At 37.9% G+C, this 24,887-nt stretch overlaps 1 protein-coding gene across 1 annotated transcript; it reads left to right on the top strand.

Moving 5' to 3' along the window:
- The first annotated feature begins 7,909 nt into the window (after positions 1 to 7,909).
- Positions 7,910 to 23,749, top strand: LOC115218410 (DNA-directed RNA polymerase I subunit RPA49). The gene is made up of 12 exons (XM_029788204.2): positions 7,910 to 8,049; positions 9,233 to 9,336; positions 10,311 to 10,387; positions 10,755 to 10,840; positions 10,948 to 11,006; positions 11,958 to 12,108; positions 14,706 to 14,795; positions 15,662 to 15,758; positions 16,916 to 17,058; positions 19,540 to 19,630; positions 20,589 to 20,711; positions 23,568 to 23,749. Exons 1-12 carry the CDS (start codon positions 8,010 to 8,012, stop codon positions 23,701 to 23,703), a joined length of 1,197 nt encoding a protein of 398 aa, XP_029644064.1. The 5' UTR covers positions 7,910 to 8,009; the 3' UTR covers positions 23,704 to 23,749.
- Positions 23,750 to 24,887: the final 1,138 nt, after the last annotated feature.

Raw genomic sequence — 24,887 nt, 5'->3', positions numbered from 1 at the left:
CATATGCTTTCTTTTTTTATTTTATTTTAAATTAAACTTTATACAATAAAAGTTATTAGTTCTGCAGGAAAATGGTCTGGCATAAAAATTTATCGTACTGGTCTCCACTGGAGCAAAACGTCTTTGTACAGTAACTTGGCTGCAATGAAAGAATTGAAACAAAAAAAAAAAAAGCAATTTAAATAATATATAACACAGTATCTAGATGTTATTTTTGAAAAGGTTTTACCATATTACATTATATATAATATCATCGTCATTTAACATCCGTTTTCCATGTTGGCATGGGTTGGACAGTTTGACTAAAAACTGGTAAGCTGGGGAGTTGCATCAGGTTCCAATCTGATTTGGTAAGATTTCTACAGCTGGATGTCCTTCCTAAGGCCGAACACTCCAAGAGTGTAGTGGGAGCTTTTTATGTGCCACCAACATCAGTCATCATCATCGTTTAATGTCTGTTTTCCATGCTAGCAATATAAACAAGCATGTATCCAGCATCAAAAGCCTATATGAGAGTTTCCCTCATGATATCCACCACAGTATAGCTTGTTCTAACAGAACATTTATGTTTAAGTGGGAATAAATATTACCTCTCACTATTAATACTACCTGTCACTAATATATACACTCAACTATGAGTCCACCTCAATTTGTAGTGGAAACAGCTGTGAGCTAAGGCAGTTCATGAGGTAATCGTTTATTTCTTTGTCATCTCTTCTTTGTTAAGTATGGGAGTTTGTGTTCAGTCCCACAGAACAGTACCTTGTGTGTCTTCTCTATAGCCCTGGGTCTGGCCAATGTCTTGAGCAAAGCAGTGGTGATGTTGGTATGTCCACTAGTTGCTCAACATGTTTGAAGATACCATTTTTAATGCCAATGTCTTTATGCTTGCATGGGTCTCACAGAATATACTGAGACAAAGGCAGCGAGCTGGCAGAAACGTTAGCACACCGTCTGTCTTTACGTTCTGAGTTCAAATTCTACTGAGGTTGGTTTTGCCTTTCATCCTTTTGGGGTCAATAAATTAAGTACCAGTTGCAGACTGGGGTTGATCTAATCAGCTAGCCCCCGCCCCCAAAATTTCAGGCCTGGTACCTAGAGTAAGAAAGAACACACTGAGGCAAGATTTCTAAGACCAGATGCCCTTTCTTTCACCAAACCCCATTTGTTTCCAAGCAAGGTAATATATTTTTCACAGAAAACTGGGAAGGAACTATGAAACTGATGCTTATTTACAACCAACAGGTGATGGCTACACAAATACACACAGTAGGCTTCTTTCAGTTTCTATCTACCAAATCCACTCACAAGGTTTAGGCCACGCGGTTCTAGGTTCAGTCCCACTCTATGGCACTTTGGGCATGAGCATCTTCTATTGTAGCCCGAGGGCAACCAGGGGATTGGGTTTGGTAGATTGAAAGAAGCTTGTCATATATATGTGTCTGTGTCTCCTTGTCTTGATATAGCCTGATGCTTGTAAATGATTGTCACCATCCAACAAGCAGTGTCATTCATTTCCAATATTCTGTGGAAACAGGTAAAGGTTGGTGATGGAAAGGGCATCCGGCTGTAGAAAATCTGCTTCAATAAATGGTGTCTACCCTTGTTTAGTATACAAAATTGGGTGAACAGTTATAAAACTCTGCATTTCTACTCTTGCCAGACATTCTGGATTTCCTGACCAAATTTATTATTCAACTTATGACTGGGATGGTCATTAATTAATATTCGTATAAAATAATTTAAAACTGGACCTATTTGATGCAATACTAAGTTTGATATATTATAACCATTTAAATTTTAATTTTTTGTTTAATAATTCAATACTTACGAGCTTCAGGAAACCTTTCTGGATGTTTTGCCATATAATCCTCTATGTAAATCCACTTTCTGCGGTTGTAATCAAGGCGATAATTCTTAATTAAGTTGCCCAGATACAAGCCAATAAGACCAAAAGCAATGTGACGCTGAATGCCTGTAAAAAAAAGTTAAAAACAATATCAGATTTGTTACTGATTGACACAGTGTAGCAGGTTTTTTTTACTACCATTTTTACAGTTTGTACCTAAGTAGATATACGTTAGGCGCAGGAGTGGCTGTGTGGTAAGTAGCTTGCTTACCAACCACATGGTTCCGGGTTCAGTCCCACTTTGTGGCACCTTGGGCAAGTGTCTTCTACTATAGCCTCAGGCTGACCAAAGCCTTGTGAGCGGATTTGGTAGACAGAAACTCAAAGAAGCCTGTTGTATATGTGTGTGTGTCTGTGTTTGTCCCCCTAGCATTGCTTGACAACCGATGCTGGTGTGTTTATGTCCCTGTCACTTAGCAGTTTGGCAAAAAGAGACCGATAGAATAAGTACTGGGCTTACAAAGAATAAGTCCTGGGGCCGATTTGCTCAACTAAAGGCGGTGTTCCAGCATGGCCGCAGTCAAATGGGTGTAACAGGTAAAACAGAGTAAAGAGAGTAAGAAATATTATGCATCTTTGTGAGATTACAGTGCTATAGAATTTTATTAAAAGGTGTCTCTCTTTAATGGTACCTGAGAAAAAAGGAGTCAATACACTCTGTAAAATCGTTGGCATTAGGAAGGACATCTTGCAGTAAAAAACCATGCCAAAACAACCAGTGGCGTCTGGGGCAGTCCTCTGGCTTACCACCTCCTGTCAAACCGTCCAATTCATGCCAGGAAGATGAACATAAAACAGTGATGATGATGATATATACAGATAGTTAGTTTACTATTTTTTTTACTGCTTCCAAGCTCCACCCTGTCACCCCTATACTCTCTTTTAAACTGTGGACACACATATAGCTTCCTTACACCAAGAAGCCTGTTCTGCTCAGTCCCTTTCATCTCTAACACCCTCAGTCTTTCAAGCTGCATGGACACTTCACTAGTGCAGATGGCACAATGAAAGTAATCAGTGCATGCTTTAGAGTGGTTGGTTATTAAGAAGGGCATCCAGCAGGAGAAACTGTGCCAAAGCAGACACTGGAGCATGAAGCAGTCCTTGGACCCATTAGGTCCTGTCCAACCCATGACAGCATGATCTTCATTTTTATATCATCAGGTATATATCAATCTACTTTGTGAGTCTGCAGTGCATATTATTCTTATCTGCATGTATGGCCCTTGTTAAGGGCCAAGGGAGTTATCACATGTAGGCAGGTATCCTAACAAGATACCTGTGACAGAATGATGAACCAAACAAGTCAGTTTACCTTATCTGTTTGATAATGCAATAAATAAAGTCTAAGTCTATAAAAATTGATATAAACATTATTTTTGAAAATGAATTATGATACCATTGTGAGCCCAGATTAGTCCAGACCTTTAACTATCATAGCTTATGTTTCCTTTTTTCAATTTTTAACCATTCAGCATTTAAACCAGCCATATCCTGCCAAAATATTCTACCTTTATGTTAAAACTGGCCAGATCTGGCCTCTGAAACTAACCCTAGAATATCATTATTCTAAAAATTAATAGTTACCTCTTCAAAAATCTCAAAGCTACAAAATAATGCATGCTTCATTCAAAACGATCTGAATGCTAAAGAATTAAAACAAGACTCACAGAGGAGATGATAAGGAACCAAGGCTCCTGGCAGTTTGCTGTGCTTGACAAAGCATGTCAAGCTAAGTAAAAGTGTGGCCATTAATACAGGTAGGTCCTACTTCCCTCAGTTGAGAGTTCCTTCTTGTGGGTGCTGGTGCCATGTAAAAGTTCCCAAACCAGTGCCGCATAAAAAACACCCAGTACACTGAAGTGGTTGTTGTCAAGGTGAGGAAGGGCATCAAGTTGTAGAAAGCATGTCAAAATAGACAAGTGGGACCTGGGCAGCTCCCCAGCCGACCAGTCCCTGTCAAACTGTCCAAGCCATGCCAGCACGGAAAGTGGACATTAATCGATAAGTGAATGGTAAACAAGCAGAGAAAAAGTAAGGCTGAGAGGCCTCTTTAGTTCTGTTTTGACACCACTTACACTCTCTAAAGTTGATGGAAAATGACCCAAAAAATAGGACTGACAGGACCCTTCGATCTTGTTTTTCCCTTCACACCCCCACTTAATAACCATTAGTTTGCTTGATCCCCCATAACTTAGCAGTTCGGCAAAAGCAACTTATAAGTACCAGACCTAAAAATAAGAACTGGGATTAATCTGTTTGACTAAAACCCTTCTCGGTGGTGCCCCAACATGGTCGCACAGGCCAAAGACTGAAACACGTAAAAGAGTAAAAAAAAATGATAAACCAAGTTTTAATCTAAAGCAGCATTTTTCATTGACCAAGCAGAACTACAGATAAATGACCAACCTATGAAGAAACCTCAGCCAAATCTCCCTCTGTGCATTATGGCTGGAATGGTTTTGATTACAGGTTTGCACAATCAGGGTTAAACAAGGAGATAAATGAATTGTTGAAGTTTCAACTGATTAATGAAGTCACCAGATCTGCTGCAGCAAATATCCTTGGCCCGCAAAGTGATGTTTCAAACCCTTTGACAATGTGATGCCATAATAAGCTTTTCTCAGGGGCAGGCATGGCTGTGTGGTTAAAAAGTTCGCTTTGCAACCTCGTAGTTTCGGGTTCAGTCCCACTGCTGTACTTTGAGTGTCTTCTACCATTAAAACCTTAAACCAACTAATGTCGAGGGCGTGGAAACAGTAAACGGAAACTATATGGAAAATTGTTATCAGTTTTGCATGGGTCTGGTGAGCACACAAGGAATCCTAAGCCTGCTAAACAATCCAAGGACCAGACCTGATTGTTCCCTAACTTATTAGAATGACTTACCTAATGATATTCTTTTCTGTTCTAGGCACAAGGCCTAAAATTTTGGGGGAAGGGGCCAGTCGATTAGATCAACCCCAGTTCACAACTGGCACTTAATTTATCGACTCCCAAAAGGATGAAAGGCAAAGTTGACCTCAGAATGTAAAGATAGATGAAAAACTGCTGGGCATTTCGCCCGGCATGCTAACATGTCTGCCAGCTTGCCGCCTTGTTATCTAATGATATCGCACCAATAGTAACAGACAAAGTAACATTCACTAGACACCACAAACGTTCTTGCAGACTGGCACAAAGAAATGTCACATGCACAAAGAAAGGGGGCTCTAAATTTGACCACTTCCAGAAAGTCCACTTCCTAACCATACAGTTCTGGGTTCAATCCCTCTGCATGGCACTTTGGGAAAGTATTTTCTACTATAGCCTTGGCCAACCAAAACCTTGTGAGTGAATTTGGTAGACAGAAACAAAGAAGCTTATTGTGTATGTGTGTATATATGTATATATTTGTGTCTCTTTGCCTTGATATTGTGTGATAGTTGTAAAGGAACATCACTGTCACACAAGTGGTGTCCTTTGTTTCCAATCTTCCATGAAAACATGTCTGGCCACAGAGAATTATTACCAAAATGGTTAGTGGGTTCAATCAACTGCATAGCACCAAAGGTAAGTGTCAGCTATCATAGCATTAGGTTGCCCAAAGCCTTGTGAGTGGATTTGTTTGACAGAAACCGAAAGAAGCCTGTTGTGTGTATACTCTTGTCTAGACATCATGAGATGGTTGTAAACAAGAATCCTCATCATTCAAACAAGGTTTGTTTCCAGTCTCCTGTGAAAAAACATGTCTAGCTAAGGAGAAAATATTACCTTGCTTGGATAATCTGCTTCAACAGATTCCATCTGACTCATGCAATCTTGGAAAAGTAGGTGTTAAATGATGATGATGGATGCAAGCACTACAAAATTAAACTCCAGAATGGATTAGAGGGAGCAGGTTAAAGGGCAGAAGGCCAAAAGCAATAGTGAATGATAGTAAATCTGCAGTAACCCCTATGATATGAGAAATATTACAGCTTTAAGATTTAGTATTTGGGCTATTGTTATTCCTGTTGTACATAAATGACTTGCCTACTGTCATTACCTCCTCACTAATACTTTCAGGAGACAACACCCTAATGTATAAACATGCAAACATCAACAGAATACCATTCCTTACAGCAAGACCTAGAATTGTTAAAAGACATTTTTTACCTTTAGGCCAGGTAGAATGGCAGTTCTCATGGCCTCTAAGAGGAAAGTATCTTCAAACTGGAGACTTGGTTGGAATGCTAGCAAGTAAGGTACATTGGACAATGTAGTCCAACGTACCTTTACCTGATGTAAAGACGAGATGGTTACAATTGGAGGGTCTTTGATCATAGGTTTGCTTTAACAAATCTCATAGGAGTTTAAACAACTTCCTTTCTAATTAATTTAATAGCAGGGTTTCGGTTAATTTCCAAAAAAAGTGCTGCGCTATTTTTCGGTTTATTTTGAAAGATCAAATTACAGTGATCTTTATTCTAGTGCTAATGAGCTGATGGAACCAGGAAAGCGTGGAATAGGTTCTAGTAATGGACGAGGTGAAGTAGATATGATTGACTAAACATCTAGAATGGAATGGTCATATAATTAGCGGCGGAAGAAAAAAAATACTAGAAGGGCATGGAATTTGTGGGCAAAACATAAAAAAGTCAATTTAAAAAAAACTATTCTCCCACAGAGGGTAACAACATACCGATTCCTCCTCCGTGAGTTCGGAGACGGGTGTAAAAGAATTTACCCGTATCTATTCTTCTACCTGTTTCGAAGGTAAATCGTCCCACAGTACAAAAATTATTTATTTTGTGTTTTATTTACTTTGCTAGGTAGTCGTTGTAGGATCGACTAATCACGATTAGCGAGCGTGGATGCGCGAGTACGCGCACCGGGACCACTCTTCTTAGGTAGTACCCAGTACTTAAGTCTGGTATTTATGCTATCGACTTCTTTTATGCCGAATTGCTATTGGCGGGAACGTAAACAAACTAACACCAGTTGTCAAGTGATTTCTCTCTACCTATCTTACACATTTATCCTCCAGTGTTGTATATAACGAAGTCAACTGTATGACCTTCCTTGACGGTAACGATGGTTACAATTGGATGGTCTTTGATCATAGGTTTGCTTCAGAAGAATGAAAAGAAATGAAAAAGAGGTGGCAGGGAAGAAATAACATTTTTCAAGAGCAATATCAAAAAAGTGAATTCATATAAAAAACAAAATAAGAAATCTAAATCGCGGTGGGGGTCGCTGGTTCCGACTCCCTCCAATACTTTACCTGCATAGACGGGTCGGTTCTTAAACATATTATGTGATACTGCCGTCAGAATACCCACAACGGACATTCCAGCCTCCTCTGCACTTAAATCCAAGATACCCTTCATGGTTTTTTTTTATAAGGGTGACCGATGGATTTGTGTGAAGGAAAAAGAAAGCTCCACTATAGACGAGGGCGACGAACTGTCCTCCAAAACAACGATTCGCGACCTCCACACAGGAAGGAGAGGGAATACGAATAGTGATAATTGTCTGACGACTCCGGAACCATTGTCACACAGTGGACGTTCTGGGAATTGTGTTTTGTTTATGTATTAAAATTGATATATATTACTTATTTTTTTAATTAACAATAAAAATTAGAATGACCTACATAAGTGCTACCAAATATTTGTGAAATACTTATATATTTAATAAAGTTGACTACTATGTTATGTATGCAACTTTAAGTACTTCAATTGCATTTTCCCCCCAGTTTTCTTTAGTAAATCTTTCACCCACACACACAAACAATAATAATCGCAATTAAATACGTTAATCTTGTTTACAAGCGAAAAATACATTCACTCGAACATATATAAATTATGGTTTTCATCTCGAGATATTAATTTAAAGTTCGACTAAAAACCCTTCAAGGCAGTGCTCCAGCATCGCCGCAGTCAAATGTAAATGATATCGACGCTAAACAAATGCCGAATTAGTTTCTAACTAATCTGGTAAATTATTATTATTATTTTTTTTTTAAGTTTCCTCTCAATTCTATTAGGTGCCTGTATTAAAGTGGTCTATAGCAAACCTCCACATTAAAGCCTAATGCCCATTAATCCTTGATGCCACATGGTTTCAATCTCTCAAAATGTTCGAAGTGAAAGACAAACGTCCGACGTTAACAATTGGTAATTTATAAATATAAGCAATATTTCTTGCTTTATTCGTACCATTTATCTTATTTAGCTTTAAATATTTTATGTAAAGACTTTTTTGTAAATTCTTTTTTTAGCGATTGAATCTTTCATTTATGATTATCTCCTCACCGGGAATGTAAACATCAAAACATTGAGTCAATATTGACACTTATATTTTAAGTCAAACATTATTCTCTTTGTTAATTATGAATTTTATACTTTAAAAGCATTATTAGACATATGTATAGCTTAATCGTTGAAACATTACTGTTTCTGGAAGACTTCCTCTTGGTTGTCCCAATCTTATAATTATTCCTCTGTTCAGAGACATACCTCAGTATTCTTTCTTTGTAACGAAAGAATACCCATACCTCTCTATTTTAACCAAGAAGGGGCAACCTTTTTCGAAAAGCGGGCCGCACTACTAAAAAATTCAAGGTAATTTTCGTTGGCATACCATTCAGCAAGTCCTGCGGGCCGTAGTTTTCTGTGACTGATTTTAGCCATAAATATCTTCATGGTGATGCAAATCTGTCATATGTAGGGAAAAAGAACATCGAACCATTCATTACTTATATTGTTTAATATGGTGCGTATCAGCAAATAGCAAGCAGCAACAATCATTTCTTTCCAAGCCTGTCTGTTGTCCATTGTCTCCTCCGAGGATAGGGGAAAACGAGTCTTTAAAAGCTTTTGTATCATGAGACACATAGTTGTAATAATTTGCTTCCAATTTCACCATTAACTTTAATTGTCCATATTTCGGATGAATCTCTTTGCTTCAATAAATTTGGTTTCTAATTGTCCTCTGGATAGTCTTGGATATGTTCCGTATCTTGTGACATACAAGTCGACCTGAAAAATTGTAGACATGTAGAGTAAACATTTAAACATCATCACTATCTTCCCAAATCTTGCTGCATTTCACATGGAATCATTGGTCTGAAAATTCGACTTGTATGCTGGAAAATCCGGTATATACTCCCAGATTGAATTCGTACTGTAAATCTCTGGGATAGGTTTTATAGTAGTTCCAAATTGCAATAACAACACCTACAATACAATATTTAATACAGAAATAAAATTATTACACTGTAGAAAAATAAATATAATTACAAAAATACATGCTTACATTAAATATAAAATTAATTGTGTTTTTATATACATTACACAGCAACTTTCTCTCATGGAAAACTTAAGAAAAAAAAGCACAAGAAGATCAAATTTCTGTCTTACCTACAAACTCAGAGTTACAATGGGAAAAGGAAAAGGATTCTGGTAAGTTATTCTCAAATTAATGATTGGATATATTTTCATCTTATCATCAGTATTGTAGTGTGAATCAGATATGTGACACGGCTCTGAATTGTTGTTATAAAGAACTTAATATCCCAATCTGTCAAGCTACATTTGTGTGTGCTATTGAAGGGCCTTGCAAAGGGCATGGCTACAGCCACATATGGAGCAGGTTCAGGTCAGGTGTGGGGCATGCATTGTTGCATTGTGTGGCTGCATTCACCATTTATTGGTATATTCCCAAGTCCTCCTGGGTGACCCATCAAGCAGAGTCCCAGTCAGTCTCCATCTCCACAACATACCTCCTCGTCTGTCATGACCATGTGGCATGTGGTCGATCAACAAAAGTTGTCAGCCCAACTGGATTCTCAGTGAAGAGATCACTGTTAACAAGGTCTAACTTGAAAAACCAAGCAACGTGACCAAACAGTCTCGGCTCAGAGACTTTAGTCATGTCGACCAAATTAATCGTCATCATCATTTAAAACCCACCTTCTATGCTGGCAGAGTTTGGGCAGTTTGACAGGAGCTGGCAAGCCAGAGGACTGCACTGATATCTACTATCTGTTTTGACATGGTTTTTACAGCTGGATGCCCTTCCTAATGTCAACCACTTTATAGAGATGACTGGGGGCGTTTTTTATGTGGAACTAGCAACAACAAGCTCTGCTTTGGAATGATTTTTATAGCTGGATGTTCTTCCAAATGCTAACCACTTTACAAAGTGGGCCAATCACTATAATAAAGGTGAGTTTTTGTGAATTAAGTCAGTGAATGAAAGACGAAGCTACAGATATTGTATCACCTTATATTTTTCAATTAACACCTGCATTTCTTAAAAGTTTTACAAGCAATTATCTCATTTTTTTAAGAAATATGAATATTTATAAAATGTTTAATTTTATGTAGGTGTCACTAGTTTAAATTGTTTTGTAATTAAATCATTAACTTTCCAGGTTGGGAAGACAGACTCAATATGCTATGTTGGTGACAACTTCAGTGGGGAAAAATCTGACTCTTCTGAAATGTACAAGTGAGTTTAGCAAACTTCTTACATTAATTTCATCATCATTCTATTCTCACTCCCCGTGGTGGAATGGCTTCATCAAGTCCTTTCAATCCAACTCATTAGTGGGAACTGTTGCTTCCATAGAGCTCATGCTTGTATATGTCTTATGGCTTGGTTTCAATGGCAGGATGCCCTTCATATTGCCAACTGTTTTACAGTGTGTACTGAATGCATTTTTATAATAACATCCACATTTGAGAGGTTTAGTAGTCCATGATGAGACAGACTAAAAAACTGCACAGCCATGTACTTTCTTTTGAGTATATTCCAATCATTATACTGTCTTGAATATCATTTGCTTATAATAATAATATCTTCCCCTCTCTTGCAGACATTATGTTGGTGTTTTAAACAAAACTACAGGGAAAATGCAAATATGTGATGTGGAAATATTTGATTTGCAGCCTAAATTCCCAGGTAACTTAGTTCAGTTTCAGAGTTGAGTTGTTTACCCTTTTTTATTCCACCCCATCTGAAACACCTCCTGGTCTTTAATAAAATTTCTCTTCAATTCTCTATTTCAGAAACACAAACAAAAGATGAAGATATTTCAGAGACTTTAGGTTTGTCTGCAGTTGAACAGGTTTGTAACTTTTACCTTCTATTATTAATTAATTAGTAGAGTTGCAAAGATAGCGTGAAGAGAAAAATCACATACTGCTTGTAAGATTACTTGCATAAAAGTTTACCTTGTGGCTGTGTGGTAAGAAGCTTGCTTCCCAACCACATGATTTTGGATTCAGTCCCACTGCATGGCACCTTGGGCAAGTGTCTTCTACTATAGCCTTGGGCCAACCACAACCTTGTGAGTGGATCTGGTAGATGGAAACTGAAAGAAGACCACCATATATGTATATATTTGTGTATTTGTCCCTCCACCATCGCTTGACAACCAATGTTGGTATGTTTATGTCCCTGTAACTTAGTGGTTCAACAAAAGAGACCAATATAATAAGTACCAGGCTTACAAAGAATAAGTCCTTGGGTCGATTTGTTTGACTAAAGGTGGTGCTCCAGTATGGCTGCAGTCAAATGACTGAAACAAGTAAAAGAATAAAAGAAAAACGTCTCAGTTTGTATACCTGTCTGGCCTATTCTTACTTGATTAAATGGATACAATACTGTAAATATATTAGTCATAACTTCATGTATCACTCAGTTCTGCATGGAACTGCATTGGTCTGCCATTACTGAAGCATATGATATCACAAAAATGCTACTAACATCGCTTACATTCATTTTGAAGGCAGTAAGGGAGAAAATTCTAATCCCTTTTATCACTCATTTGCGTTCTATGACAAAATCATTACAGGACTTGGCTTTATATTGTTGGTTGCCAGCTTGCAGTAGAATTTTCTGCTGTTGGAAAAGGAAGTTATTTGGGGTGGGGTGGGGTGGATTTTCAGCTTTCTTATATACCTTGAATATATTAAAATTTAAAAAATGGACAGGTGGGAGTGTAAAGAAAATTAAAATATGTATCAGATGTTTTTTAAAATATTTTGTGTTTTTTTTTTCTCCTGTTTCTTTACAGAAACTTATGTTGACTAATGCATTTGGCTCTGTGACATCACGACGATATATTGAGAGCTATAAGAAAACCATAGTTGATGGAACCATGCTAGATGAAGCAATGGATGGTGTATTAGATCAGACTCTGAATAAGGAAGACTTGCCTGTCGAGGGTAAGTTGGGATCTCTTTTTTGATAGGAAGTTTGGTAAAGGTTTTGATATCGCTAAATTAATTTTGATCAAATATTGACACAAGCATAACCAGAGGTTCACTTAACAGATATGTTTCCCACTGCACAGCATCTAGAACAAATGTCTTCAAATCAGGGGTTTGTATTGACTCGACCCTTAAAACTAAGTGGATGGAAACTGTGCAGCTCTCTATTAGATGCCCTCTATTTGTAGTTGGAGTGGTGGACATAATCCATGCCCCTTGGGTGCTTTTAGCAGAATTCAATTTATTGTAAGCATTCAAATGTGAAGGTGTGTACACTCGCATTCAAATGTGAAGGTGTGTACACTAGCATTCAAATGTGAAGGTGTTGTACTCCTGATCATCATATTGTTTGTTCAGTTCCCAGACTGGGAAGGGTGTTGCGTTCTTGAGCAAAACTCTTCATTTCATGTTGCTCTAGTGCTGTGTGGGGATTGACTTGTCAAAGAATAGACCCAGTGTTTCCTCTGTGTGTTGTAAAAAAGCAGCTAAAACCCTTGCAAACAATGACTACCCGAGCAGACCCATGGGTTGGAGGATTGTCACCTAAGCGATGCAAAAGCATCGTCTATCAGGCATAGTAGGGAATCACCCACAAATAGTGAATGTTGCAATGCACTGTTACAGTGCATGCCCTCATATTACTACTAGTCAGAAGTGATCTCTGGTCCGAGGATTAATAGAATCTCCTTCCTGCCCCCACCTCATCTCAGAGGTCGCACAAAAGTCATGTGTGCTGTCCTTCTTTGTTACTAAGCTCTAAGGCACATTATCCCAACCTTTTCTGCCTTGAGGCATCCTTGCCAAGCCTTTCAGAAATCCACAGCACTTCTATTAGTAAATCTAAAATGACAGTTTTTTTTTCAACATCAATGTAACAAGACTGTGTCTCTGGATAATAAACATCTGTGTAAGAAAACCTTGTCCCTGGAATTGGTAATAAAAATTTTCTTTATTTCACTGATGTTCATGTTATAAACGTAAAATAGATGACAGTACAAAAATGTATAGACAACAATACAAAATATGAGATGACAATAATATTTATTGTTAAAATAGTATCAAATTGTATTTTTGACTCTAAATGATCAATCATGATACCACACACATATATATTGCAGCACACCAGTTGGGAGCCTGTGCTCTAAAGCTAGGGCTTTGGTACAATTAAATTCACTCATTCAATATGCTCCATATGTTCTGTTTAAAATGTTTTATTTGGTAAATTTCTTTTACGGTATTTATCAGTATTATTATTATTTTCATCTTGGAACTTGGGGAAACTCATCATCATCATTTAATGTCTGTTTTCTATGCTGGCATGGGTTGGATAGTTTGACAGGAGTTGACAAACTAGGGAGCTGCACCATCCTCTAGTTGTCTGTTTAGGGGATAGTTTCTACAGCTGAATGTCCTTCCGAACACCAACCACTTGTACCGGGTTCTTTTTATGTGGTGTCAGCACAGGTAATAGTTTTCTAAGCTTGGTTGATTTATAGTATTTAGCTTTATAAGAATGGCATTTAGCAGAAACAGTGAAACCACTCCTTACTTGTATCCAAGTATGGTAATATTTCCCCCCATTGCCTCCCATGTTTTTCACAAAACATTGGAAACAGACATCACTTATATGATGGTGATGACATACATTTTATAACTATGTCAAGACAAGGCAGGGGCAGACTGAGAATATTAAGGGCCCTCAGGCATAACTGTTTACCAGGCCTCTTTGACTGTGTTTTAGTAGAGTTAACATGTAAAGTGTGAGCCCCTCAGAGCTCCAGGCCCTCAGGCAGTGCCTGATTGATTGACAGCTCAGTCCGCCCCTGAGACAAGGAGACAGACTCTCTGGCATACTACGCACATACATGTAGATGTATATATGATAGGCTTTGTTCAGTTTCCACCTGCCAGATTATGTTCTTGAAGGTGGGGAGTTGGCATGATTGTTACTGTACCAGAAAAAATGCTTAGCAACATTTCCTCTGACATTACATTCTGAGTTCAAATTCTGCTGAGGTCGATTTTGCCTTTCATCCTTTCAGGGTTGATGTAGCATTTGAACACTGGAGATGATGTAGATAACTACCCTCCCTACCTTCCCTAGAATTGCTGGCCTTGTACCAAAATTTGAAACCAATATTCTTTTACTGGTTTCAGTCATTTGATTGTAGTCATGCTGGAGTATTGCCTTTAGTTGAACAAATCGACCTCAGGACTTATTCTTTGTAAGCCTAGTACTTATTCTATCGGTTTCTTTTGCTGAACCCACTAAGTTACGGGGGATGTAAACATCGGTTGTCAAGCATTGGTGGGGGGACAAACGCAGGCACACAAACATATACATTTATATGATGAGCTTCTTTCAGTTTCCATCTACCAGATCCACTCGCAAGGCTTTGGTCAGCCTGAGGCTATAGTTGAAGACACTTGCTCAAGGTGCCACGCAGTGGGCCTTAACCCGAAACCATGTGGTTGGGAAGCAAGCTTCGTACCAAACAGCCACATTCATAGCCTTTTTTTAATTTTTTTTTTTTTATCTTTTGCATTTATAGGTGCACAACCTGAAACTCCAGAATCTAGTTTGTTACCACCCTGCAATGTTGATGCTACATCACCTGAAGATGTCTATAATATCTCTGATAGTAAGTTTGAAATGTCTTTTTATATTTTTTTTTCCAAAACTTTGTGATTTTATTTTTCTAAATGTTACTAAACTTGAAAATATCTGATTTTAAGTGGTTGATAATAGGAAGTACAGTAGTAGAAGTAGCATTGCTGTTGTTGTTGTTGTTGTTAAGGCATCAAAATGGCAGAATCCTAATGTTGCCAGACAATATGCTTAGCAACATTTCTGCCAGCTTTATCTTCTGAGTTCAAATTCTGCCAGAGGCAAACTTTGCTGTTCATCCATTCAGGGTTGATAAAAAAAAGTTGCAGTTGATTGTTGGGATCAATGTAATCAGTGGTACTAACTGACCCTCTCCCCCAATTTTTTCAAGCCTTACACCAATTCTAAGAACAATTCTAAAAATTCTGCCGAGGTCGACTTTGCCTTTCATTCTTTCGGGGTTGATAAATTAAGTACCAGTTGAGTACTGGGGTTGATGTAATCGACTCCCACCCCTGTCGTGAAATTTCAGGCCTTGTGCCCATAGTAGAAAGGATTATTATTATTATTGTTGTCATTGTTATTAAGGTGGTGAATTGGCAGAATTGTTAGCACACCGAGAAAAATGCTTAACGGCATTTCATCTGTCTATGCATTCTGAGATCAAGTCAGGGTCAATAAATTTAGTACCAGTGAAACACTGGGGTTGATCTAATCAACTTGTGCCTTTAGTAGAAAGGATTATTTTTTATTTTATTTATATCTTTTTCTCATTCTTTTATTGGTTCATGTTGTATCTTTGCAAGGAATGGCAACAACATTTACTATTTTGCTCAAACAATGACAAAGCTGGAATTTGTCTTTTCAAATTCTAAGACCGTTTCCTATTTTATTTTTCAGTTATTAGTCCTGCAGAAATGGGTTGTCTACATGAATATTCCCAAGATATTTTGAACTTTAAGCCTGAAGATTTGGAGCCTTTAAAAAGGGACAATGTGTAAGTTGAGTCATTGATGAGATTTTATCCTCTAAATACAATAAGGAAGCTAACAATTTAGAATGTCAAAATGAGGAATTACCAATTTTGTGCTCTATATGTATTGAGTACTCTTTATATAATATCTTCTATTTGTTTTGGTCATTAGACTGCAGCCATGCTGAGGTACCACCTTGAAGAATTTTTAGTCGAATGAATCGACCCCAGCACTTATTTTTTTTGTTTTTTAAGCCTGGTACTTATTCTGTCATCCCTTTTGCCGAACCATTTAGTTACAGGGATGTAAACACACCAACTCTGGTTGTGAAAGTGATGGTGGATAAACTGACACATAGATATACATACATATATACATACATTCTTTTATTCTTTTACTTGTTTCAGTCATTTGACTGTGGTCATGCTGGAGCATTGCCTTACACAGTTTTAGTTGACCCCAGGACTTATTCTTTTCTAAGCCTTATTCTATAGGTCTCTTTTGCTGAACTGCTAAGTTATGGGGACATAAGCTCACCAGCATTGATTGTCAAGTGATGGTGGGGGAACAAACACAGGCTCCCATAAATATATATATATATATATATATATATATATACGCACACACACACACACATACATACACAACAAGCTTCTTTCAGTTTCTGTCTACCAAATCCACTAACAAGCATTTGGTCTCCCTGAGGCTATAGTAGAAGACACTTGCCCAAGGTGCCATGCAGTGGCATCTTACCACACATCCACACTGGCACCTAATATACCAACTTTTCCCAGACCATTTTTAAAAATGTAACTATTTTGCCTGCCCCTAATTCTGTGGTACAAATTCCTTGTTTTGGATTGATACTAAATTAATATGTTCCATCAATATTTCATGCTAATTTATGTCCCAAACAGCAGCTTAATTATAAAGAAGCATTTCTACTAAATTTTTCAAAATGCTTCAACTGTAAATTAATATTGGAAGGTCATGTGATAATTGTGTATTTTTAAAATGTCAGCCCTTTAGACAGGAAGAAATCTTGAGATAAAATGCAGTAAAAACAACAAAAAAATGCAAGATGAGTGCTCAGTGATATTGTAGAGTTTATGGTTTGTTGAAAGAAGCCTTATGCATATATGTACATATAGATTCCATATGTTTTATAATTTTGTTGCAGATATTGTTCTTCTGTATTGGAGCGTCTTACATCATTGCCTCCACTGGGAAGTCCCGCGAGAGAGACTAAAGCCTGTTACCTGCAGTACCTTGAATATATGGTGATATTTATGCAAATGTCATCACGTACCATTAAATCAAAACGTTTGTATAGCCCCTTTTTCTTTTTTCTATTCCCTTCCCTTTTATTTTCTTTGATCTTTCAACATTGCTATCATTTTGATATTTGTTTCTGGATACTGGCATGGGTCAGACTGGTGTGCCAACCTCTGTCTTGACATGGGTCATACAGTCTACCTTTTACTCTGAGCGAGAGGCCCTTTGTCACCAGCAGAGATAAGAGCTCTCTGAACATTGCCCAGGCTATTCTTATTCTAGCAGCTACACTTTCAGTGCACCCTCCCCCGCTACTGACTTGGTCACCTAGGTAACGGAAGCTATCAACTACTAGTTTTTCTCCTTGGAATGTGGCGGAAGTTGTTTTCTGCACATTTTCAGTGTTTATTGCTCCTGAGCATTTGCCACATATAAAAACTATCTTCCTAGTTAGCCTTCCTTTGATATTGCTGCACCTCTTATGTGTCCATAGCTTACACTGGGTACATCTTATAGAGTTTCTACCTATGCCTTTTCTACAGATCGAGCAGTGCCATCTACCTGAAGGGATTTGTGGTTTGGTGCCTTCCTACTTATTAGGGCTTTGGTTTTAGCTAGGTTGACTCTAAGGCCCTTCAATTCCAATCCTTGTTTCCACACCTGAAGCTTCTCCTCTAGTTCTGATAGTGACTCAGCAATTAGAGCAAGGTCGTCAGCATAGAGGAGCTCCCAGGGGCATCCTGCTCTGAAATATTGTTACAGTGAGACCCACTTTTCTTTCCCATTTTATGTACACATCAGTATGATAGTATCTTTTCTTCCCAAGTAATTGGTGTGTGTATGTATATATATATTTTTTTTATAATTTTGAGTATAATTATAATTAGGGTTCAGCAAAAAAAAATTTGCTTCACCACATATATATATATATATATTTGTGTGTGTGTATATGTATGTATGTATCTTTTACTTGTTTCAATCATTAGACTGCGACCATGCTGGGGCGCATAAAATCAAAGGTACAAAAACGATTTACTCTGAGGCAATTCAATGGTGTAGCATGATCCAGTGTAGGGAAATCCAAGAATTGGATACTCCAATTCATGACCTGAAGGCTGTACAAGATCTGTGTGAGTGTTCTGTAATAGACCATGTGACCAAACACGCTTTTCTTGCACAGTTTTGCCCTTCTCTCTGGATCTACCTTCTTTATGATGAAGAGCCATGCTCAAAATGTCACACACTCTTTTTTCTTTTTTTCCCATCTTAAACTGAGAGTCAGCCTAATACATTCATTGTGTATGTTCTATTAACTTTTGTTTTGTTTTTATTATTTTGCGATTTGCCTCCATTTGTGTGGTGATGCTGGTGAAGATTCAGTTTGATTTACTGAATTACCTGCTCCTGTGTAAGTGGCTGAATATTCCACAGACATGTGTATCTTTTAATGTCATTCTCTAGCTGAAACAGCACGACACAGTAAGTGACAAGGCTGTAACTTTGGATTGCAGATACAATCCATCCAATGGATTTCTTTACAGTTTCTGTCCAACTAATTTTGATCACAAAATATGGCCCCAAGACCCTTGGGTAAAGAAAATGACTTTTGGCTTGGAAAATGCCCAGGAAATGGGATGAAACTGACAGTTTCATGTGAAGAGCAGCAGAATAAAGAACATGGCAATTGGTGGGAGAAAAATGGTAAGCGTTTGCAACTGGAAGGATATTTGGCTATTGAGTACTGGCTCCGTAAGTCTTGTCCACTCTATGCCAACATGGAAGATGTGGACAGCAGAAAACGATGATGATGATGGTGGTGGTGATGATGATAGTCCACTATTTGCATCTTGGTTAAAAGTTGGTTTCTTTTGGCCATCCTGGGGCTTTCTGTTTTAAGGAGAACTAAACATTTCGTCCAGTGTGCTAAGGATTCTACCATTTTGCTACTGTATATAATAATAATAATAATAATAATAATAAAGTTCCTAGAATTGGTGCAAGGCTTGAATAATTAGAGAAAGGGTCAGTTAGTACCACTGATTACATTGATCTCTGCTATCAAAAAGCTAGTTGAAACCAGTACAGATTACATAATGATCTTTGCTACTATAGGCACAAGGCCTGGAATTTTACAAGAGGGGCCTAGTGAACTACATTAATCCCTGTACGTGACTGGTACATATTTCATCAACCCCAAAGGATGAAAGACAGTCGGCCATGGCAGAATTTCAACTTGGAACATAAAGCTGGAAGACATGCCGCCGATCATTTTGTCCTGCATAGTAAAAGTTCTGCCAGCTTGCCACTTACTCGCATTACGTAATAAGGCCATCCTATGACTCAACTCTCATATGAACTGCTTCTTTTTGCAGTGGTGCTGCCAAAACAATGGTAGGACATTGTGTAGTTATTAAGGAAATTTGAAACCTTTACCAGCACGAATGTAACTAGATTATCAGATTTATGTTGGAAGAGATGTTTAAATGGGTTTTTTTCTTTTCCTAATGGATTGTATTTCTTTATCTGCAGTTTTCCTGAACTCTTTCCCTCCAATTGTCTGTAAAGAGTTCATCTCCAAATTCTTACTTTTTGTGAGAAATTCAAAAGGAGTTTTAGAAAGGTAAGTACTTGTGAGCGTTTTCTTCAGCTTTTAGTCTTGTGGTATGTCTCAGTTACTGATATTTCAGTGTAGTCCTTTAGCATTTAAACTGACCATATCCAGGCCCAAATATTCTCTCTGTTTTATGGTCAAACCAACCAGATCCAGCCTCTCACACCTGCCCTACAATGTCATTGTAAAAATAAGCATCATCGAAATCCCAAATCTAAGATAATGCAGGATTAATTTTTAAAAATGGAAATCAATAAGCTTTGGATTTGACAGATTAATTTGAAAGTGAAAGGATTAAGTTTTTGTCGTGTGTGGTGGTGGTGGTGGTGGTGGGATGATAATATTCATTAATCTTCTGTTCAAAATAAGCACCAGTTGAACTCTGGAGTCAAAGTCATCAACTTATCTCCTCACCTGAAATTGCTGGTTTTATGCCAAAATTTGAAATCATCATCATCAATATTATTATTATTATTAAGTGAGAGAGCAGTGCATGCCAACACAATGACACAGGGGTACAAAAATACGAAGCTCAGTATACTCATCATGACTACCCGTCTGATAAGGGTACACCAGGTACATGAATCACAACCATATGTGTGCGATATGGTGATTTCATATCAAGATAAACAGCACATAACCTTGAAGGTGGGGCCCAGTTAGAATTTTCTTCAGGTTGAGAGTAGCCCATCTCTCTCAAAAGGACCCTGATTAAGGTTTTTTTAAGGATGATTAACAAAACATCCATGTTTCCAGATGTGAATTATTCAAACCCCAAAGAATTCCTCTCAACGCATAGCTATAATACCCCCACATTACTTCTGTTTGTGATCAGAGATGCACATATTGTCAGCCACTGAGGCACATGTTTAACTGATTATGGTCAAACAACTGACAAATCTGTGGTATTTAGCAGAATATTTGCTGTAGCCCATCTTTTTTACAATATTATTATTATTATTTGCAGGCAGGCAACTATTACTTTGAGAGATAAGCTGCTCCTTCATATTTTAATCCTGTTGCTGATCATTGATAACTTTTCCCTATCATTTGACAACATCCAGAAAGAACTGAATATTAAAACTTTGAAGTAAGTAACATTCTTCTTAAACAAGGTCTATCCTGATTGAGCAGGCTTTGTATCAAGCATAATCCACTCATGGCCATATTGTATTTTTGTATCTGTCACACAATATATTGTTCATATGTACCATATTTATATCATATTTAGAATTTATTGTTTTCGTCTAAGTTATGTATATCATATACAATTTAGAGCATATAAAATGATTTATATTTATATAACATACATAGTTTATTGTATTTATATCATATAGAATTTAATCTATTGATAATTTAATAACATGAAATGTATTATAAATTTTATATTGTGATTATTTATAGTTATATCATATTGAATTTATTGATAGATCATATATAGAATTTATATTATTTAAATATATATGTATGTAGAATTTATATATATATATATATATATATATATATATATATATATAAGATGTGTAGTTAAGAAGTTTGCTTTGCAAAGACGTGGGTTTAGGTTTTGGTACCAGTGACACCTTGGGTAAGTATTTTCTACTATAGCCCCAGGCTGGCCTCTGCCTCATGAAAGAATCTGGTTGACAGAAACTGCAGGAAGCCTGTTATATGTATATATATGTGTGTGTGTGTTTATTTTGCTTTTGTGCTTCTCTTAAAATCACTGAGCTACTAGCAGTGATGTTGTGATTCCCCTGTTAATAAGTTGTCCCCTAGCTTTGCTCCTTCAGTGACTTGTAGAATAAAAGATCCCTTGTAAAACAGACAAAGGTTAGCAACAGGAAGAGCATCTGATTGTAAAGCATCTCAATAATATATTTGCCTACACCATCTTATTAACATTGAATAACATGTAAAAACGAATGGTGTAGGTGTAAACATTGCCATGTGGTTGAGAAGTTTACTTTGCAGCCACATGGTCTCATGTTAAGTTCCACTGCACAGCATCTTGAGCATGTGTCTTCCATTATAACCCTGTTCAAAGCCTTGTAAGTGGATTTGCAAGGCAGAAACTGAAAAGAAACCTGTCATATAAATATGTATGTGTGTCTGTCTTGTCATACAAGTGGTGTTGCTTGTTGCCATCCTTGCTTGAAAATGTGTACCTTGGAAACAAGTATGTGTTGATGATAGGAAGAGCATCCAGCCCTAGGAAACCTGCCTCAGGAAATTTCATCTAACTCATAGACCCATGGAAAAGTAGATGTTAAAATGATGATGATGATTATACAAACATACATGTCGAGAGGTATAGCTGTTGATATCATTGTTTAACATCCACTTTTCCATGCTTGCTTTGGTTGGACAGAATTCGTTGAGGGAGATTTTTTTACAGCCAGATGCCCTTCCTGTTACCAATCCTCACTTCTTCCCATGTGAAATAGTATTTCCCCCATGACCAGAATATTGAAAGTGAAGGACACTTTGCATTTTAGTGATATTCACTTACAACTATCATGTTATGTGAAGGCAGGAGTTAATAACACACAGACTCAAACATGCATACACACACATATATATATATATAGAGAGAGAGAGAGAGAGAGAGAGTTTACGAAAAAAACAAGACGAAGACAGGTGGTGTACAAAACAAACAGATGTATTAGTATAACGCTCAGGAATAGAAAAAGTCTTTTATGTTTCAAGCCTACGCTCTTCTACAGAAAGGGACACAGAAAAAACAAGGAGAGAAAAAGATGTGTGTAGTGGCTAACGATCTATCATGGCGGCTGACTCGGACAGAAGGGTCACACACGAGAAGGAAAGTACGGGAGATAACAAAGTAAAGATGGCCCCCACATACGTATATACATGATGGGCTTCTTTCAGTTTCCTTTAATCAAGCCTACTAACAAAGCTTTGTTTGGCACAGTGCTATAGTAGAGGACACTTGACCAAGGTACTATGCAGTGCGACTGAACCTAAACCCCCGTGGTTGGGAAGTAAAGTAAACTTCTTACTATACACACACACATACACAGACATGTATATATAGATATGTCTATCTTTTTACTAGCTTCAGTCAGTTAGATTGTGGCCATACTAGGGCAACACCTTGAAGAATTTTAGTCGAACAAATTGATCACAATACTTTTTTTTTTCATTTAAGCCTGATACTGACTCTGAGGGTCTCTTTTACTGAACTGCTAAGTTACAGAGATGTAAACAGACACACAGACCTTAGATTTATATATATATATACACACACACACACACACTATAGGCTTTAGTGAAAGACACTTGCACAAGGTCCACGCAATGGGACTGAACCAAAGACCATCTGGCTGGGAAGTAAACTTCTTTGTACACAGCCAAGCACACATCATCATCATCGTTTAACGTCCGTTCTCCATGCTAGCATGGGTTGGACGGTTCGACCGGGGATCTGGGAAGCCAGAAGGCTGCACCAGGATCCGGTCTTATCTGGCAATGTTTCTACAGCTGGATGCCCTTCCTAACGCCAACCACTCCGTGAGTGTAGTGGGTGCTTTTTACGTGCCACCTGCACTGGTGCCAGGTGAGGCTGGCATCGGCCACGGTCGGATTGGTGCATTTTACGTGCCACCTGCACAGAAGCCAGTCGAGGCGGCACTGGCTTCGGCCACAATTCGGGTGGTGCTTTTTATGTATCTCCAGTCCAGGGGTCCTGGTTTCTGCCGGGTGCCAGTCATAGGATTGGTTCAATTTTGATTCCGATTTCACTTGCCCCAACAGGCATAGGTGCCTGTCGTCGAATGAGGTTCGATATCAACTTCGCTTGCCTCAACAGGTCTTTGTGTGTCCAAGGGAGGAAAGGCATGCACACAGATATATATATAAACTAATTTCCGGTTACAATGGTTATAAGGTTCGGTCATTGTTTTTTGCTTTTACTCTCTCTTTTTAGATTACAAACGCTGTTTAATTACATCGGCTGTCAGATTCAAAAGAAGAAAGATAAAGGAAATGTCTACAAGGTTGTGGTCCTAAAAACACCCTTAAAAGTAATGAAACCACTTAAACGCAGTAAAATTAAATTTTAATATTTTTATGTTATCACTGAAGAATAAAATTTGAACATGCTCCAAGGCATTGTTTTATTTCTGTTTGTCTTCCTCTGTCCATTCTTTCCGTTTTACCTACTCTACACTGTTTAACTTGCTTACTCTTTACTTGTTTCAGTCATTTTGACTGCAGCCATGCTGGAGCACCGCCTTTAATCGAGCAACTCGATCCCAGGACTTATTCTTTTGTAAGCCCTGTACTTATTCTATCGGTCTCTTTTGCCAAACCGCTAAGTAATGGGGACATAAACACACCAGCATCGGTTGTCAAGCAATGCTAGGGGGACAAACACATACACACAAATATATACATATATACGATGGGCTTCTTTCAGTTTCCGTCTACCAAATTCACTCACAAGGCTTTGGTCGGCCCGAGGCTATAGTAGAAGACACTTGCTTATTCACATTATTTTGAATTAACCCTTTAACATTTAGGCCAGCCATATCCAGCTCAAATATTCTTCCTGTTTTGTGTTCATAGAGGCCAAATCTGACCTTTAACACCTATGCTACAATGTCCAATCCAAACATAGACAATAACATTATCAAATTTCTCAAAGCTATGAGATAATCCATGATTAACTTAAAACAATGTGAATAAATAAGCATTACATTTGGTGCAATAATCTGAATGCTAAAGGATTAATTATTGTAGCCTTGATTTTGATGATGTGATTGTTTATTCTTAGAATGACATTGTAGGGTAGGTGTGATGTGCCTGTCTGGCTAGATTGAACAAAAAACAAAATCTTTGGGTTGGATATGGTCAGTTGAATGCTAAAGGGTTAAGACTGATGTTTGGTGGTTCAATGTGTTGTGGTGTTCATTCATGCAGGTATTTTTGTATTATTTTTTAACGCAAGGTAGCCATGTATCTCTTCCATAGCTAGACGACTTGTGCCAGTCTCTATCTCATATTTCAGCCCCTCAACACCTGGCATAATACCACTTAATCCTCCACTACTTCCCCACACAAACGAGGAGGCTTCTTTGTGTTTGTCTTGCAAGTTACTTGACAATCTCATTAGTGCCAGTGTCACAAAGAAATACACCCCGGACATTCTGTAAAATGGAAAGGCATTCAGCAGTCGGGACCATCCCAAAGCAGGCATGGGAGCTTGACACAGTCCTCTGGTTCACTGGATGTCAAACTGTCCATC

The sequence above is a fragment of the Octopus sinensis genome, linkage group LG13 (assembly GCF_006345805.1).
Source record: "Octopus sinensis linkage group LG13, ASM634580v1, whole genome shotgun sequence".
NCBI lineage: Eukaryota > Metazoa > Mollusca > Cephalopoda > Octopoda > Octopodidae > Octopus > Octopus sinensis.
This window is presented reverse-complemented; position numbering and strand designations above follow the sequence as displayed.

Bases quoted from the DNA above. Each gene is read 5' to 3' on its own strand.
- LOC115218410 (XM_029788204.2), top strand. From the start codon at position 8,010: ATGTTCGAAGTGAAAGACAAACGTCCGACGTTAACAATTG. The intron at 14,796-15,661 runs GTAAGTTTGAAA...TTTATTTTTCAG, and splicing joins TGTCTATAATATCTCTGATA to TTATTAGTCCTGCAGAAATG. The intron at 17,059-19,539 runs GTTTGTATAGCC...CTTTATCTGCAG, and splicing joins ACGTACCATTAAATCAAAAC to TTTTCCTGAACTCTTTCCCT.